At 44.2% G+C, this 18,193-nt stretch overlaps 1 protein-coding gene across 1 annotated transcript; it reads left to right on the top strand.

Moving 5' to 3' along the window:
* Positions 1 to 421: 421 nt before the first annotated feature.
* Positions 422 to 17,567, top strand: eml3 (EMAP like 3). Its single transcript, XM_086105276.1, has 24 exons — positions 422 to 681; positions 3,179 to 3,355; positions 3,429 to 3,534; positions 3,644 to 4,072; positions 5,654 to 5,764; positions 5,841 to 5,869; positions 6,692 to 6,718; positions 7,346 to 7,466; positions 7,553 to 7,702; positions 7,803 to 7,872; positions 9,338 to 9,448; positions 9,711 to 9,806; positions 10,860 to 10,994; positions 11,213 to 11,351; positions 11,993 to 12,144; positions 12,296 to 12,421; positions 13,230 to 13,361; positions 13,427 to 13,494; positions 13,598 to 13,686; positions 13,751 to 13,848; positions 14,073 to 14,160; positions 14,424 to 14,522; positions 15,689 to 15,819; positions 16,117 to 17,567. The coding sequence occupies exons 1-24, from the start codon at positions 657 to 659 to the stop codon at positions 16,285 to 16,287; spliced, it is 2,880 nt and encodes a 959-aa protein (XP_085961402.1). The 5' UTR covers positions 422 to 656; the 3' UTR covers positions 16,288 to 17,567.
* The last annotated feature ends 626 nt before the right edge of the window (positions 17,568 to 18,193 follow it).

The raw sequence follows: 18,193 nt of genomic DNA, 5'->3' as shown, positions 1-18,193 counted from the left end.
AACAACTTGTGTTATCATACAAGTTCAGTTCAATTCGTTCGCTTCATTTAAATATGAGATTAAAGATATGGGCCCCAGGCCTTGAGTTTGATAGCAGTGATTTAAAGTGTTCCATTAACCTGTCACGCATGTTTTTGGAATGTGGGAGTAAACCCACGCAGACACGGTTAGAACATGCAAAATCCACTCAGGAAGGCTGGAGCTGGAATCGAACCCTGCACCTCTGCACCCTGAGGTCGACGCGCTAGCCAGGCCCCCACCGGGCCGCCACTAGGGGGTCAATTACAGGACTGTATACTGTATTTGAATATGTTGGTGAAGTCTACGGAAACGACTCTAAAACGGCAGTTATGAAAATGTCCACACGATGGCGACAAATACATCACACAGCGAAGCGCACAGTTTCACTATGAAGAGTTAAAAGAGAAGCGACGATTTGGACTCAGTAGTGAAAGTGTGGATACTCGACATGGTGGACTTCGGGGGCACATTTCTCTCGGCTTCACTGACAACTTGACGTCAAGAGTGTCTGTGCGTGTGGGTGTGAGCGACACTCTCTCCCGGCATGGGGACGAAGCACACTTCTTTCGGGTCGCCTCGGGACTTTCGACGACATGCGTCATAAAAAAAATTAAATCAAATCAAAAACTCACAGCATGGAGTCTTCAACTAACAGCCTGGGTGAGTACTTGCGTGTTTGTCGGCCTTGTGCAAAGTTTTCTTTTTTTTTTAACATTACATGAACATGCTTGTGCGTGACATAAATGCGTGGGCGTGGAGGCAAACGCTAGCCGGTTTTGTGTGTGTGTGTGTTTAATAAACTGTTTACTTGTTGCTTGTTATAAAGAAAATACCAACCAGGTTTCGTAGCCGTGATTAAAATGTGCATAGTGTATCATGCAAAAAAGGTATTTGCCCACTTCCTCATATTTGTTTTTACTTTATTTGCATATTTATCACGCTAAAATGTTTCAGATCGCCACAAAATATGTAATACAAGGCAGCCCAAGTAAATAATATAGAAGGAAGTTTCTAAACGATCAGGTCCAACGTGAGAAAATAATTGTCTCCTAAACTTGATACAATGAACGCCCACTGAACTGAAATTTTACATAAATGTAGTTAATGCCATCATCCTGTTGCATCTTGATGCCATGGAATTATGTTTAAGTGAAGACACTTCAATTAGACAAAAGTTTTGCTTTGCCAACATTTTGTTGACTATTGATGCCAAGGAGCCGTGTCCTAGTGAGTTGAGGAGCTTCATTAAGACAAAAGTCGTACTTGGCCACCATCCTGTGACGTCTTAGTGCCAAGGAACTGTGTTGAAGTGAGTTGAGGCCCTTCCTGAAGACAAAAGTAGTACTTTGTCATCATCTTGGTGGCAATCACACCATTGGCTGTGTGTGAGTGTGTTTGCGTTTGAGTGTGTCTTTGTTTAAGTCAGCTGCTTGCAAGACATCGTGTCTGCACTGAATTAGATATTTTCTTTCCAAATTCAGATGCTCACTATGATGTGGAGCATCTGTTCCTTTCTAAAGTAATTTGCTTCATAGAAAGAATATTTCAAGTCAACATCGTAGGCAGATTTGAAAATAGTATGAGAGAAGACACTTGTTATGTGAAAGAAAGTCCTTTTTTTTTTTTTTGGCAGGGGCTTCAGTAGATTAATTAGTGGCATTTCAATACAGATCAATGAAGAAAACACACACATAGTTAGAAGTCAGGCGACACCGTACAGTAATTAAAGAAGAATCAAGTAAAGGGGCAATTAAATTCATTATCTCATGACTAAATGGATGACAAAGAATACAAAACAACTTCTGTCATGGGGCATTGGGAAACATCGATCTATTCATGTTGGGAGCAAGCCCAGTCGTGTCGATTCGACAGCCATTGCCAAATCTGGCTCCGGTACTTCAGCAGCCGTAGATGGACTGACATCCGACGGGTTGCGCTACCGCAGCAAAAGCCCAACCTTTCGGTGACTTTTTGAGCGACAATTTGAGGCTTCACGACAAGCAGCAGTTTGGCAGAGACGGCAAAAGGCTTCAGGCTGCTTCTTGCCACTCCCAGTTGAAGTTTACTGCCAAAATAAACTTCAAGCGAAGTGCGCCTCGTGTGCTGAAAGCAACCTCGTAGCGTCGCCTGTTGCGAACAAACAATGCAAAAGGCCATAGATGGGCTAAAAATATAGCACCTGTGTTCAAATCCTTTCAGCAATGGATATTTTAACGCAGACGCGGGAGCAAGCGCATGGAGAAGGACAATGTGATACTCTCGGGAGTGATATTCTTTATCCTCTGTGAAGAACGGCGAAGATCACTGCAGCTTACTAAAATGTTGTGACTGTCTCCATGTACAGTATAGCTGTGTGTCTGTCTCATACTGCCGCCAGGTGATCAAGGCACCAGAAGGAGCAGCACAATGTCTCTTGAAGTGATGCAGAAAAGAAAAAAAATGTTTCATTCTTTGCATTTTGATTCCGGTAATATTGAAGAGTGATATTTTTCTTACTTAAGACACATAACAATTGCTTGGGGTTTTTTTGGGGGGGGGGTTTGTATTTTTTTTTCGGAGGGGGTGGGGGGGTCCAAAAAGCTATTTGCTCAAAATTCTGAAAAAAGAATGTGAAAGGTGGCGTTTGAGCAGTTGAATAGCGTAGGAACAACTGTACCATTGATGGCCAACTCGAGACAGACGCTGTCATTCTGGAATCTTCTTCCGGGGAGACTCCTCAGCAAAACAAGCTGCTGCTGAGAAATGAGCAATTAGCATCCCAGGGCCGGGGCGGCTACATTTTGACGCAAGCGTCTGTACTTGGACTCGAGTACAGAGCGCGTGTGCTTTTGCAACCTCTGCAGTCATGAGGCTCAGGCCGCGGGCCAAAAAATGTCAGATCGACATGCTGTACCGTGTTTTCTCAAAGCCTGTTCCAAGCAGGAAGAACCACAGGAAAAAGACAATAAAACTCACGGGTTGTCCGCCAAGAGGGAAGACGGCCGCCAAAAGCGGATCCTGTGAAGAGGCAGGAGTGGGCGTGGCCCCACCGCAGCTTGTCACCTTTCCGGCGCCGTTTTTTTTTTTTTTTTTTTTCCCCGCAGGCGTAGATTTGGTCAAGCGCAATCCGATGTCCCTAAGATCTGCTGAAGCGCGCCCTCCTTCGCTCCGTCCGCAGATGACGCGTCGGCGGACGGCAGCGCCGAATCGGCCGAGCGGGCGTCGCTGATGGAGACGCGTCTTCAGGCGCAGGAGGACGAGATCACGCTGCTCAAGGCCTCGCTGGCGGACGCCTTGCGCCGCATCCGCCTCCACGATCGGCTTCTCCCCGTACTCAAGCAGCAGCTGGTCGCAGGTTTGCGGGAGGCGGGCCGCCCGCCGGCCGACCCGCCGGACTCCATTTGACCCGCTCGATCTGTCGCTTGCAGTGAACCCCGCTGCCGCCAGACTGATCAACCAAGTCTGCTGCCACGAGGACGAGACGCTTTCTCCCAGCCTCGGCGTAGAGGATGGACTTCTTTTGTGCAGTGGCAGGTGCTGGGAAAAAAAATGATTTGGAGCGAGATTGAAATCACGATGAATGAGCGCAATTATTTTCAAAACTTGTGCCTTTGATGAATTCGGCCCCCGCTTTTGTCTCCAGCCAATCATCACGAAACGTTGCGGGCAGGACCAACGGCCACGCGGCAGGTTCGCCGCCTGCCGAACCGAGACCGACGACAGCGGAGCGGGCCACCCAGACGGAGGCGAGCGAGGGCGGCCGCTATCCCGAGCCAAACGCGGCGCAGGGGAGGGCGGATTTATCGGAGGCCGCCCTCCCCCAGCGGGCCAAACTGCACCGCGCCCCCACCGTGGAGGACGAGGACGACGAGGACCTGGAGGATGACGACGAAGAAGCGGCGGAGCAGGACAAGGAGCTGAGTTTTATGCCGTCGGTTGAGGAGCCCCCACAGGCGAGCGCCGTCGTCGGCCTCCGGGACGGAAGCCGCTCCCCGGAAGAGGCCGACGATAAGACCCTCGGTCCTTCGTCAAGCGCTCCGTCCCCCGTCCGGCAAGAACCGCTGAAACCGCTGTGCGTGAGCTCTTCTTTCTCTCGTCGCTCAAAGACCCCGTTGCACTCTCAAATACGTTGTCGCGTTCAAATGGCAAGTGGGAGCGGGCGTTGGAAACTGCCGTCACCGCCGCGTGACACTTCCAAGTTAGTGTATGTATTCAAGCTTAGTGGAAAAATTGACATCGGGCAATTTAGTGAGTCTTTATGCCAGGGGTTGTTTTGGGTCCAAGAGGAGAGGTTTTTTTTTTTCCAAGACCCACCCTCACCCCCAATAATCCTAACGGCAATGTAACATAAACACCGTGTGCACAATTTGCAGTATCAGCGTGTAGTAGCGGAGCATTTTTCAGAGTCGGACGGTTCGAGCGTCGGTGCATCGTGAGAAAAAAAAAACACTGAAATGTTCAACGACGTCCAGTCAAACATTTTGAGAAGCTCAAATGAGGTTCACTCGGAAATGTTATGAGAGTTTCTTTCGACCGGGCCAAAAATAGGGCCTCGCCTCGTAATTGCCGTTCTGTTTTTGTTGTTGGGGTTTTTTTTTCTAAATAAGACATTTATTGTTGATGTACTGTGTATATATATATATATATATATATATATATATAATACATACATATATATACAGTATACTGTATATATATATATATATATATATATATATATATATATATATATATATATATAGAGAGAGATATATATATATAGATATATATATATAGAGAGAGAGAGAGAGAGGGAGCTACATCTGTATTTTAACTTCAAATTACGATTCTGGTTTGAGAGCCAGTTTTGGCGTTTCCAGCCATTCAACTGTGTTTTACAGGAAGTCCTTTTGTTCTTCAAGACTTTCAGTCATACCCTCCTGGCATTTCGCAAGGGTTCTCGTTCTCTCTCTCTCCCTTTCTCTACCCGTGTCAGGGCGATACTGCCTTTTATCAAAGTGGACGTGTGCGTGCACGCTTACTTCCCTGTTGCGGTTTGCCAATGTTGCTGGGCGCTGGCTCACACACCTCGCAGCTCCACTGGGCTCTTTCGGCCGAGCTTCCTGGAGGAGCGGTTGTGGCTCATTTTCACTTCCTGCTTCTCGGGCCGCTTGACATTGTCGCCGCTCATTCGCCAGAAAGGACAGATTTCACCGCCGCGTTTGAATATTTTCAGTGCATCCGGAAGTCACTTTTTCCAACCTTTTGTTTGTTGCATTGCAGGTTAGAACAAGTTGGAGTTTTTCATGATATTTAGGTTGAATTTAATTGCCACTATTTTTTAAATTCAGTTAGTTTCAATTGGCTTTTTGAGCAACTTAGTTTTTTATTTTTTTAACTGCTTGGTATTAGTTGGGTTTTTATTAGTGTAAGTATAATAAATAAAATAAATAACAGTTCTCAAAGAACTGACCTTCCTTGTAGGGCAACACCGAAATAAATCCATTTAAAAGATAAAGTGATGCACGTGACACCCCATGATGACAAAAGGAAAAAAAAAGATTTCTGCAAGTTTAGAACGCTACTGAAATCTGGGAAAAGTGAAGCGCCGTCTATACTTGGCGGATGCACTGCACTGTGTAATTTATTTATTTTTTTTTTTTTCTTTTTGCAGAATTCGAAGGAACAGCGAGAAACTGGGGAACGTGAAGAGGCAGCTCAAGCGCCTGGACAAAAAAGCGGCGTCCTCGGCCAGCCTCCTCACCCACTCGCCAAGCTTAGAGAAGTCAGACACGCACGTCGTCGCTTGTCCACCCTGTCCGACGCTTCTGTTCAACCCGTTTGTCTTCCTTTCCCCGCAGTCGTGCCAAGGAGCTTCTTGCCAGCGCAGGTGATGCGTCCGCGCCCATCCCCACCCATAATGCCATTGCATGCAAAAAAAAAAAAAGATTGAAACTCCCCAGAACCGTAAAACTACCCGTTTTGTGGCCTTTTATCGCGGGGAGCCAAAGGCACACCTGTGCAGTCATCAAACTGTCTAATCCACATCTTGATGAGCCGCACGTGAGGTGGCTGGATTGGCTCGGCAAAGAAGAAGCGCTCACTCAGGCCAAAGTCTTGGCTCTTCGGCTCAAGCTCGTGAAAAAAAAAAAAAAACTGGCGCAAAAACAAAATGGCCGCATTTGCATTTTTGTTCTTTAGAAGTACAGAACCGACTCGAGTAAAAAGTGAAACGCATCCAAAAAAGTCATCCTCAACAAGGTACAGATACCCAACGAATCCCAAGCAGAGTAACAAAGTATTTGGACTTTGATACTTCCCCCCGCCGGTTGACTTGTGGCGGGGACGAGTGGTGGGTCCAAGCCAGCGACGTTTGTGGCTCCGTGCAGCTTTTTATGGCACCTTACAGTTAAGATTTATTTTAAGGCCCCGTCTCCTACAGTGGCGAGGAAACATTCACTCGGACTTAGAAAAGCAGCTGGAAGCTCTCATCGGCTTGAAAAGTTTTTTTTTTTCCAAAAGCAAAGGTTTTCATCATGACTTCCCTTATTTTGTCCCTTGTTGAAATTTGACTTTAATATCAAAATATCAGAACTCTGTCTTGAAAAAATACTTCTCAGACATTCTCGTAACGTCATGCCTATTTGTCCCATTATGAAGCAATTGAAAATGGAATTTTCCATAATATGTCGCCATGAATTCTCATTCGCAGGATCCAGGAGAGCAACTTACAGTCAAGGTAGGAAGATGAATATTTGAAATCAGGATGCTGATTTATTCATGGAGGCCCACCTACTCGCAAAAGCTGCGATAGAGAGAGAAAAAAAATTTATATCCATCCCTATATTTCAAGTAACGATTTTTGGCGATCTGAAAAAAAATCTTTTGATGTTATAGATTGTAGTATACTGTACTAATGAATAAATTAGATATGGCAGAAGAGTATAAGTATATGTATATGTTCACGTCAACAATGTACAATCACCTAAATCGAAGATCACTCACGAGGCTCCCCAAGGGTCTGTGCTAGGTCCAAAACTATTCCTATTGTACATAAATGATATTTGCTATGTCTCAAAACTACTTACAAGTGTTGTATTTGCTGATGACACAAGTTACTACCATGTTGGAGAAAATCTGAAACAGCTTCTGTTTTTGTGTGTGGGGAAACTGGTTGAACACAAAAAAAAAAGAGCAAATTCAATTCCTCTGAAATTCTATGAGCTAGTTAAGATCAAGGCAGCAGAAATAAGCTACAAGGATAAGCTACTCTGCCACAGTACTCAGAGGCTGTTCGAAATTAGAGAGAGCTGTGTGGCTTCCGCGTTGGAGTGTCCCAGTTTCAAATCCGCTCTTTTGTTTCCAGGCCAGTCTATCAAAATGTTCATCCGCGGCCGGCCAATCACCATGTACATCCCCTCCAACATTCAAAACTATGAAGACCTGAAAATGGAGCCGCCCTCTGAGAGGCTGGACCTGGACTGGGTGTATCCTTTCCCCCTCACCCCCTTCCAATTGGTGTGAGCCATAAAAGCAGCAGTAAGATGCGTCAACCTTGACCCCGGCGTGACAGCTACGGCTACCGAGGGCGAGACTGTCGGGCCAACTTGTACTTCCTGCCGACGGGCGAGGCGCTCTACTTCATTGCCTGTGTGGTGGTCCTCTACCACATCAACAAGCGCACGCAGCGCCACTACCGCAGACACACGGACTGCGTTCGCTGGTCTGTGGGGGGTCCACCCTAATTTCCCATCGCAACTTTTGCCTCCATCGCATAACACTGAATGTGATGATTGATGTGAACATGTGTGCTTTTCCTGCAGTCTCGCGTTGCATCCTGACAAAGTGCGAATTGCATCGGGCCAAACGTCAGGCGTGGACAAAGATGGCAAGGTGGTAATGTCAGTCAGATGTGAAATCTTGCACGCGTTGATTTATCATTCTTGTGTCATTTGTTGTACCTACGGTCAATCGGCGAGCAAAAACTAGACTTCAATTTGAAGTTAAGATAAGATAAGAAAACCTTTATTAGTCTCGCAATGGAGAAATTCCCAATTCACAGCAGCAAAGTCATGAAAGGAAGAAGTAGAACAACAAAATATAGGAGCTGCTGGAAAGGCAGCCACTCTCGCGGCGCCATTTTGAAGTCAAAATAACAAAAATAACAACACAACACATAAGACACAGACAGTCGTGCAATCTTCACCACTTTTCTGCATACACTTTGTTGTCTGAAGCAGTTATAGATGAAAGAGGAGAGGATCAAAGTGTCCTTTCACCAGTGGATCAGAGATGTCATGCTGAAAAATGTGCACTCGTCGGCTACAAGCTAAGTTTTGAAAGCAAACACGAAGCTGTAGCGTCCATTGACGATCAAAAGTTACGATCAAAAATACAACATTGGAAAGTTCACATTGAATTTTACATTGGTAAAGCACTTTAGTAAAGTTATGTTCGCTTGTTAGTCACTCACCCAAGATGGCGGCAAATCACCTTCCCCCAAATAGGCCAGGCAATGCCCTGGTAAAGTGAAGCTGCTCCAATCACTTCAGCGTAGTTCCTTGGTACCAAGACGCCAAAGAGCAATATTGTTCTATCATCGTTGGCAGACGGAAACCTTTTTTTACATTCAAATACGTTCAATTTGATATGATTTCAGAATCTTTTATTTTTACATTTTAATTACGGATGTCCTAATCACCCTTTTTTTCTCACCCGAGTCCCAATCCGAGTCTCTGGTTTGAAGTGTCTGCCGATAGCCGAGTCCCGATCCGACAATCAGGCAATGCATTAAGAAAAAAAGAGCGTGCATCAGATTTTTCTAAAATTCATATAGAAACTTAGATACAGGCATGTACATACATTAATTTGTATATGTTGTTATCTATATTTATATTTTCTGGAGCATTCCACCAAATCGGTGCCAATTTCTTTTTGTAAGAAACTCCAAGTTGTTTTTTTTCCTCTTTTTTTTTTTTTTTAAACACTACATTTAATGAAACACCTACTGAACAACTCAAAATGTTGGTCCATCTCAGACTTGGTTTTTTTTTTGTGTGTCCTGAAACTCTTTGTGGGTTTTTAGCATTAAAACGATCAAAATGCTGTCCAAGTAACTTGAGCTATATGGCATTTTCGCTAATTTAATGTTAACGTTCAACTCAATACATATCAATGTGCGGGACGCTTTCGAAATGAAGAAATGACACAATAGATTATTTCTGATGAGAAATGTTCATCGTGATCCTTCACCAACAATTGAAATGACTGTTATGGCGGCTGTGTGTGTGTGTGTGTGTGTGTGTGTGTGTGTGTGTGTGTGTGTGTGTGTGTGTGTGTGTGTGTGTGTGTGTGGCAGCCCCTGCAGCCTTGCGTTCATATTTGGGACTCCGCCACTTTGGTCACCCTGCAGCAGATCGGACTCGGAACTTTCCAAAGAGGAGTGGCATCTGTTGCTTTTTCCACTATGGTGCGTATGTGCAAATTCCCAACAGGAGACAATGGCACCAAGCAGCATTAGCCTTACATTTGATGAAATGCCCTTGCATGTGGGAAAGGAGAGCCATAGTCGCAGATACACTTTCCAGCTGTTTATTGACGTCTTCGTACCTTACCTGCTGATCACTGCCATGCTTTGAGCTAATAATTTAACAATCGTAGGTGAGTTTCTTGTAACCCCACCAACCCTCCTGGAGTATTTGTTCCATCCTGTCGGAAAAATGTGTTTGCAGGACTCCGGCCTGTTCCTTTGTGTGATTGATGATTCCAACGAGCACATGTTGTCAGTGTGGGACTGCGCCAGAGGGAGCAAGCAAGCCGAGGTCAAGGTAAGGAACGGTCAAATGTTGGAGGGCTCCCGCTAACGCGTTGGCGAGCACCTCCCGCGCGAGCAGCGCGCCGCGTGGGAAGGCCGCCTTAGAAACACACGAGGTTGTCCAAGAGGAACAAGATAATTACAGCAGCCCTCCTCTCTGCACCGCTCTGGGATAGTCCAAATGCCGCTTGCATGAATGGAGCTTTGTGTGTGTGTGTGTGTGTGTGTGTGTGTGTGTGTGTGTGTGTGTGTGTGTGTGTGTGTGTGTGTGTGTGTGTGTGTGTGTGTGTGTGTGTGTGTGTGTGTGTGTGTGTGTGTGTGTGTGTGTTTTCTTTAAATCTTTGAACATGGTGAAAAACATCTGTCAGGGATCTCAGCGAGGATCGTTTAGACAGGTTTTCTTTGGCGGAACAGCATGAAATAATGTCACAAATATGTAAACGGACCCACTTTTTTTTTTTTTCAAACTTGTAGTTCATAGTTCAAGGGACAGCTGATATTTTTTCGTTACTTATGCTAAGTGAAACAGATAATAAACCATCAGTGATACAGTTTCTATTAGATGTTTTTATTTGTCACGTCAAATATTTTGCTGTTTGGCACAGCCCTGTTCCAAATAATCGGGCACCAAAAAGCATGTTTAAAATACAGCTCAAAAAATCATTTCGTATTAAATTAAGTACAATTTTACTTGAATGCTTATTTAATTTCAGTACAACTCAAATTGCAGTCGCCGGGTTATACGCCAATGCGAATGTTTGCTCAGCAGTAGCTCACATGCTAGCTGCTATGCTAACGGGTCAAGGACAAACTTAGTTGTAAAAAAAAAAAAGGAAACTTGGATATACATTTTGTGATGGTGTGAATAACAGGGTTGAATTGGTTCGTGTGGCATACTCCATTATTGCTGAAAAAAATTTTTGAATAATAATTTAGAGGACTACGCCTGGTCCGAGGAGTTAGCTTGATGATGTCATTTCTGCTGAGTCCTCCCACTGTAAATATCGAGCTTGATTATTACTACAATGCGGTAGGGTTGTTGCCTTTTCATTATTTTATTTTCAAGACCACCAACGAGACGGTGTTCGCTGTTGACTTCCACCCCAGCGACAGCGGTAACATCATCACCTGCGGCAAATCCCACGTCTACTTCTGGACTCTGAACGCGGGGCAGTTCACCAAAAAACAAGGCATCTTTGGCGTAAGACTCGCTCCTACCGACGCCCCACACGTCACTTTCACTTCCCTAATCATCTCTTTATAAGATAAATGGAGAAGTGGAACCTGAAAAATAATTATATGTCCACAACTGGTGGCGGGAAGTTCTTGCTTTTTTTTTTTCCAGCCGCTGCCAATGATGACACGACACAAGTGTGCCCCGTTATTGCTCTGAAAACATTTTCTTTGCTTTTCTTTCAGAAATACAAGAAGCCAAAGTATATCCAGTGCTTTGTATTCAGCCTGACTGGTGAAGTTTTAACGGGGGATTCGGAGGGGAACATCCTGACATGGGGCAAGTCTGCCGCAGATATCAGAACGCTTGGCAAAGGAGCCAAAGGTAGGCCACGGGGACTTTACATTTCAGAGGTGAAAATTTGCAAGCCAAAAGCAAGTTTGTCATTTTGTATTGCTGTACGAATGTGTCGTGAAAGTCGGTCATCCTCTCTGTAGTGCCCTCAATGTATCCCACAATGCATCATTCATGTTGACGTCTTCATGAATCGAGCACAAAGATGAAGAAACTTTTTTTTTGCCTCTAAAATTGAAATATCGTCATTCACTTCAATGTTTCGAAGGCACTTGTGTTATTCTTTTAATCATCAGTGTTTTATTTGTATCTTTGAATAGCGCGAAAAGTTCTACAGCATATCAACTAATTTTAAAAATGGAAAAATGGATGGCGGGCCGCAAATAGCCCCCAGGCCATAGGCTGGGTAGCATTGCCTTAGAAGCTTTAACAGAAAGCTAGGATTTAGTAGTTGTTTGAAGGAAATCGAACGGATAACCAAGGTGAGCGCTTTGTAGATTTGTTTTGGTGTGTTTGATAAATCAAAGTTGAACAACTTGCATCCTGGAAGCCACCCAAGGATTGAGATAAGTTTGTTTGGACTTTTTACTGTCTCGATTTTTGGTATGTTTTCGTTACTGTCCAGAATTGATGTGACCTTGTTTTTGTTTTTTTAATGTATTTCCCTTCAGAGACCTTCCAGATCATGCGACAGACCAGAGCGCACGAGGGCAGCGTGTTCACCTTGTGTGCGCTGCAGGGAGGCGCCCTGCTCAGTGGGGGAAGCAAAGACCGCAAGATCATCCGCTGGAGCGCCGACTTGGCTCCCGAGCACGAGTGTGAGGTGAACCAGAAGCGTGTCTGTCTCCTCCTTTAAACTTTGAAAGCGTCCGCCCTTACCTTTTGAATATCCTGTGCCGCGAAAAGGTCAAAAAGTCTTTGACTGTTTCAGGATTTTCCCCCATGACTCTTGTCGTCGTGCTTGTGGCGTGTAGATTCCCGAAAAATTTGGGGCGGTCCGCACAGTTGCTGATATTGACGGAGAGGAACTATTAGTCGGAACGACGAGGAACGCCATCCTGAGGGGCACCTTCTCCACCGGCTTTGTGGCCATCGTGCAAGTAGGTGCAAGAACCTTTCGAGCCTGAGCTCTCTCTAAAGCAGGAGTTCCCAGCGTTAACTTTCACTTTTGAAGACACTAACAGACATGGAAATCACCCATTGCTCTTCAAATGGTCACCGTTCCTACTGATCGGTTGTTCACAAACCAGGCTTGCTCAAGTAGAGGCCCAAGTCCGCAGGATGGGATGGACGAGGGCCACCGGGGACAAACACCCTCACTTCTGTCTTCTTTTCATTGAAATTCAAGAAACTTAGTGCCATCCAGGTCTGGATTTCCTCCACACAGGAAAAGAAGCGATACCATAACTATCTCAACGAGCCTCTGTGGAAAATTAATTGTTCGCACTGGCTAGCTTGTTTAGCTAACGGTAAATCAGACACAAGAAGAAAAGAAAAAAAAACACAACAACCTCTGATAAATGCGCCTGCTTCTTTCTAAAATCTCTACGACTCATTTTCAAGATGTGTGGATGATGATGACTGGAAAATAACATTGGCGCAAGCTAACGGCGCTCACTTCGACTGCTAGCGATTGGCTAAGGACCTTTTAGAATCCCAAGTCAATGAATGAACCCCGATGTTTTCTATTTCCCTGTCATGTGACACATTTACTCCCGCCTCTTTTATTGATGAACTCTATTAAAAGTTGGTGTGTTGCACATATTTTCTTATTTCCAATATGGCATCATGTGACCAAGTCAATTGCTGCTTTGTCATACATTGATCGAGCTCAAGGAGGTGGATCGGTGTCACCTTTTTGACAGCATCATGCCGGAACTAAGATGCCGTTGACTTTTGCTCTCTCAGGGTCATGTGGACGAGATGTGGGGGCTGGCGACGCACCCGTCCGCCAACAACTTCCTCTCGTGCGGCCACGACAGGCAGGTGTGCTTATGGGACACCGAGGAACACGCGCTGCAATGGAGCGTCACCCTGGAGGTACAAACAACTGCTCGGAATGTTTTTTTGCGACGCAAATAGTCATGCCAGTTTTTGTTCAACAGGAGTACGGCTTGTGTGCGGATTTCTGCCCAAATGGATCGGTGGTTTCGGTCGGGCTCAGCACAGGAAGGTATAACGCATTACGCAATAAGCCGCTCCCGAAAGTATTCGCCGTTGATGTTCGGACCTGGTTTGGAAAGAGCAGCTTGAACCGTTTCTCTGCCTCGGAACAGATGGGTGGTCCTGGACCTCCTGACCGCCGAGGTCATCTTCGAGTCCGTCGACGGGAACGAGCAGCATTCCGTCATGAGATACTCTCCAGGTACCAGACGGTCCGAGCCCCTTCCGGTTTCCTCTTTTCACATTGTGACCATCCATGTTTTCAGACGGCAGTTGTCTGGCGGTGGGCTCCCACGACAACTTCATCTACATCTATAACGTGACTGAAAATGGACGGCGTTACACCCGTTTTGGGAGATGCAACGTGAGCAACGTGAACTCGTCGCGTATTTATTGGTTTCTTGATTTATTTATACACGTCCCTTGCCATTTCCCACTCCACTCGACTAGTTCACAAGATGTGAAAAAGGCCAAAAACAAAAGTAACATGCTTGTTGTACTGTTTGTCTGTTTTTATCAACTTTGGCCTCGCAAATTATAAAACTCATGGATGTGACTTTTTTTTTCTTCCCTCATCTGTCCTCACAGGGTCACTCCAGTTTCATAACCCACTTGGATTGGTCCAAAGATGGGAAGTATATTATGTCCAATTCAGGCGACTATGAAATTCTCTATTGTAAGTTGATACACTTTTTACATTTTAGTTTGTTTATTTATTACAAGTCATGAAAGTGTTCATCTGCAGAACAATTAAACGCCCTTCCACTTGACGCCAGAATTGGAATTCATACTGACTGAGAGCTTTGAATAGACAGACCCTCACTTCACACTCAGTAAAATACATTTGTCCGTTAAAAAAAAAAAAAAAAAAAAAATGACGAGTTCAGTTTCAGAGGCTCCTGAGCTGGCGTGAATGCTCCGCATGTTGTATTTTGTCAGGGGACATTGCTGCAGGCTGCAAACTGTTGAGGAATCGCTTTGAGAGCAAAGACCGGGAGTGGGCGTCCTACACCTGTGTGCTCGGCTTCCACGTCATGGGTGAGGAAACAAAACAAAACTCAAAACAAAACAACAACAAAAAAAAAAAACGATTGATTTTGTAAATGGTCAAATAAGTGCACCTTATTCGCGCTTTGGCATTTGTGAACGGCAACGAAATAAAAGTAGATGTTTGTTGCCGTTTTTCTGACAAAATGTTGCTTTACTGCCATCGTGTGGTAGCTTAGTGTCAAGGAACTAAGTTATAGTCAATTGTGAAGTTTCATTTCCTCAAAAATAATGCTTTGTTGCCATCTTGTGGCACCCATGGTTCATCGTAAACGGTTTTGGGTTGGATCTATTTTCACCATTTGCAACAGGACTTTGATTTAATCGACCACTATTACCCCTTTTAAAATATTTGATGATTGTTTTTTTTTGTAAGCGCTAAACACATTACAACATAAGACAAAGATCTTGACATTCAAACATCTTCTCCCCCATAAAAAAATACCCTCCACCCAAAAATTATTTTTCTAATTTTTCAGTTTTAGTTATTGTAATATTCCTCTGTAATAAAGTTAAACAGCTCCTAAAGGACAAAGTCATGTAAAACGGTCAATTGTTGTGCCTTTAATCCATATCTTTATTGTTGGAAGCGTTATAGGACCGAAACAGAGGTACCGGGTTCAATTCCAGCTCCGGCCTCCCTGTGTGGAGTTTGCATGTTCTCCCCGGGCCTGCGTGGGTTTTCTCCGGGTACTCCGGTTTCCTCCCACATTCCAAAAAACATGCATGGCAGGCTGATTGAACGCTCTAAATTGTCCCTAGGTGTGAATGTGAGCGTGGATGGTTGTTCGTCTCTGTGTGCCCTGCGATTGGCTGGCAACCGATTCAGGGTGTCCCCCGCCTACTGCCCGAAGACAGCTGGGATAGGCTCCAGCACCCCCAGCGACCCTAATGAGGATCAAGCGGTTTGGAAAATGGATGGATGGATGGATGAATCCATTGTAATTAATTAATTAATTAAAAAAGATATCTACACGATTTTCTGATGATCAAAAATAAAAATGTGATCATCAACTATTTGTCAATTAGTCATTGCCCCTCTCATATCTATTTTATAATTAATCGCTGGAGTCATCTGTTCTCGAATTTTTATGCTGCCATAGGCCTCCCCAAAAAAATCCATGTCGGTTGAGACCTCATTTCGGTATTTTCACCAGGCGTGTGGCTGGAGGGCTCGGACGGCACGGACATCAACGCGCTGTGTCGCTCACACGGCGAGAGCATGGTGGCTGTGGCGGACGACTTCTGCAAAGTCCATCTCTTCCGGTACCCGTGTCCCAAACTCAAGGTACGGCGCCACGCTCTGTTTTGACGGAGCAAATATTATTCTACCACGCCTCCAAACGTCTGAGGCAAAACCTGTTTTGGAATTTATATAAGTGCGTGTGAGCAGGACTAACTTCACTTCATTGCTGCTTTCAGTTTGGACCTCCCCCCCAACCCCCTTTCTTTCATTTGTGACGAATTGACTGATTCAATTTGAGAGCTGCACTTGCTGAAAAAAAAAATGCAAAGCCTGGGTTAGCGGTTGTGTTTTTTGTTTTTTTTTACATTAATTGTATTTTTATTTTTTTTCTGGCCCCAGGCGCCGAGCCACAAGTACGAGGGCCACGGCAGCCACGTCACCAACGTGCGCTTCACCCACAGCGACTCCCACTTGCTCTCCATGGGCGGCAAGGACACGTGTATCCTCCAGTGGCGGGTGGTCCGAGGTGGCGCCGGCAACTCTCCGGAACCCGTTCTCGCCAGCCAGTAGGTGGCGACGACAAAAATAAATAAATAGATGTCTACATAATACTGTACATGGACAGGTGACAGACTTTCCAGGACGACATTGGAGTTTGTCTTCCAGGTGCAAAAATGTGACTTTGTTGCTGTGATATTCAGAGAACATTCCGGTGTTTACTGTCGTTGTTTTTTTGTTTTGTTTTTTTGTGCTGTATGACACTGAAAATAGCCTTGAAAGACCACGGTACCTTGATTTACAAATTCACTTTATTTTTATGACCAACCTTCAATTTACAGCAAATCAGTTTCCCCCATTGAAATTTAGTGAAATGCCAATAATCCGTTCCAGCAAAAATAAATAAATAGCACTGTGTTGTCAAATAGGAATAGTGTGATTAAGTCCGATAGATCGGTATAAAATTTTATGAGGCTAATGCCTGATTCGGATATTTGGCAGAATAAAATTCAGATAACCGATTAATTGGTCAATGATTTAAATAAATATTTAATGAGTAAAATAACTCAGATACCTGTATTTTACTTTGGACTTTGGTATTTGTTTACACTTAGAAAGGGAGAAAAATCTGCTGTTTCTTGTTTGTTTGTCTGTTTGGGTTTTTTTGGGGGGTGGACATCAATATGTTTGTCTTATGTTGTAATGTGTTAAATTGTTTAAAAAAAAGGACCAATTGTGAAAGAGCTAATATTAATCACTCATTTGTGTGAGTGCTTTCATTTTAATCTGTGTGTTTGACAGTTCATCCTGTTCTGTAGACAAACGGAAATTCCATCAGCAACAGTTTTTTGTTTTGTTTTGTTTTTAAACTCAGAAGTTGAGGTACTTGTATTTGAAGGTACCACTGTATTTGGAAACATTCCTCTACCTGCTTTGTACCAGCGGCTCTCAAACTGGGGGGTGGGGAGCCTGAACCATGGCTTGAGGGTCCGCTAAATATTTGACAATAACTTTAACTTGTATCCTTGAAAAAAAAAAGCCATCACGCCAATAAATCATAGTAAACCAATTACTCCTGAAGAACATAAGATATTGTTGCAGGAATTAAATCCTGATTTTGTTTTTGTTTTTAGAATGTAAAGTACATTATAACAGGAATTTGTTTGCAACTTTCAACTTGAATTGCCTCAGGACATCACTTGCATGATTGGTTTGGCACGATATTACGGGAGTTTTTTTTTTTTTTTTGAATGAAGCTGTCTTTTTTTTATAATAAAAAGCATAATATTAAGAGAATTACGTTTTTATATACAGCTACTCTTGTTAATATATGACTTGCTTCCCCTGTTAAACTTTGCCCTGAGTATATTTCAACTATATCCTGGAAAAAGACTATTCACATAACATTTCACATTTTTTCAAAAAATAATATGAATATGTTATCACAGCATTACTGTTTTTTTCCTAAAAAAATAAGCATCATTCCATTTTTTTCCCTACCTGCAAAAAGTCTCTGGACCCCAAAAGTTTAGGAAGGTGTGCTTTAAACAATATACTTTATATTTGTGTCGGAAAAGCCTGCGATTGGCTGGCAACCAGTTGAGAGTGTACCCCAACTGCGGCCCGAAGTCAGCTCGGATATGCTCCGGTACGCCCGCGACCCTCATGAGGAGAAGCAATTCAGATAATGGTTGGATGGCTAACGAGGAAACTGCCGTTAACACACTGACAAAACCTGTTTCCAGGAAGTCTACCAACGTTACCTTCGAATGGCTCGTCATGCATTTGTGTATACTCCCCCTACCCCCAACAACAAAATACTACTAATACAATGAAGGAAGTGGCTTTTCTCTCCTGCTTTTGTCTTCATTCGGTTCTTTGGTGAACCAAAGCCTAACCCAGGTGGCTGACTTAATGCGAGCGGACCGGTACACCCTGGACTGTTCGCCAAACAATCACAAAGGACATACAGACAAAT

Source organism: Hippocampus guttulatus, chromosome 2 (genome assembly GCF_054856545.1).
Source record: "Hippocampus guttulatus isolate MCC_2025c chromosome 2, RoL_Hgut_1.0, whole genome shotgun sequence".
In the NCBI taxonomy this organism is placed as follows: Eukaryota; Metazoa; Chordata; class Actinopteri; order Syngnathiformes; family Syngnathidae; genus Hippocampus; species Hippocampus guttulatus.
This window is presented reverse-complemented; position numbering and strand designations above follow the sequence as displayed.

Excerpts from the sequence above, each read along its gene's own strand:
- eml3 (XM_086105276.1), top strand. The coding sequence starts at position 657 with ATGGAGTCTTCAACTAACAGCCTGG. Across the intron at positions 5,765-5,840 it reads CACTCGCCAAGCTTAGAGAA|TCGTGCCAAGGAGCTTCTTG; the intron begins GTCAGACACGCA and ends CTTTCCCCGCAG. Across the intron at positions 6,719-7,345 it reads GAGAGCAACTTACAGTCAAG|GCCAGTCTATCAAAATGTTC; the intron begins GTAGGAAGATGA and ends TTTTGTTTCCAG.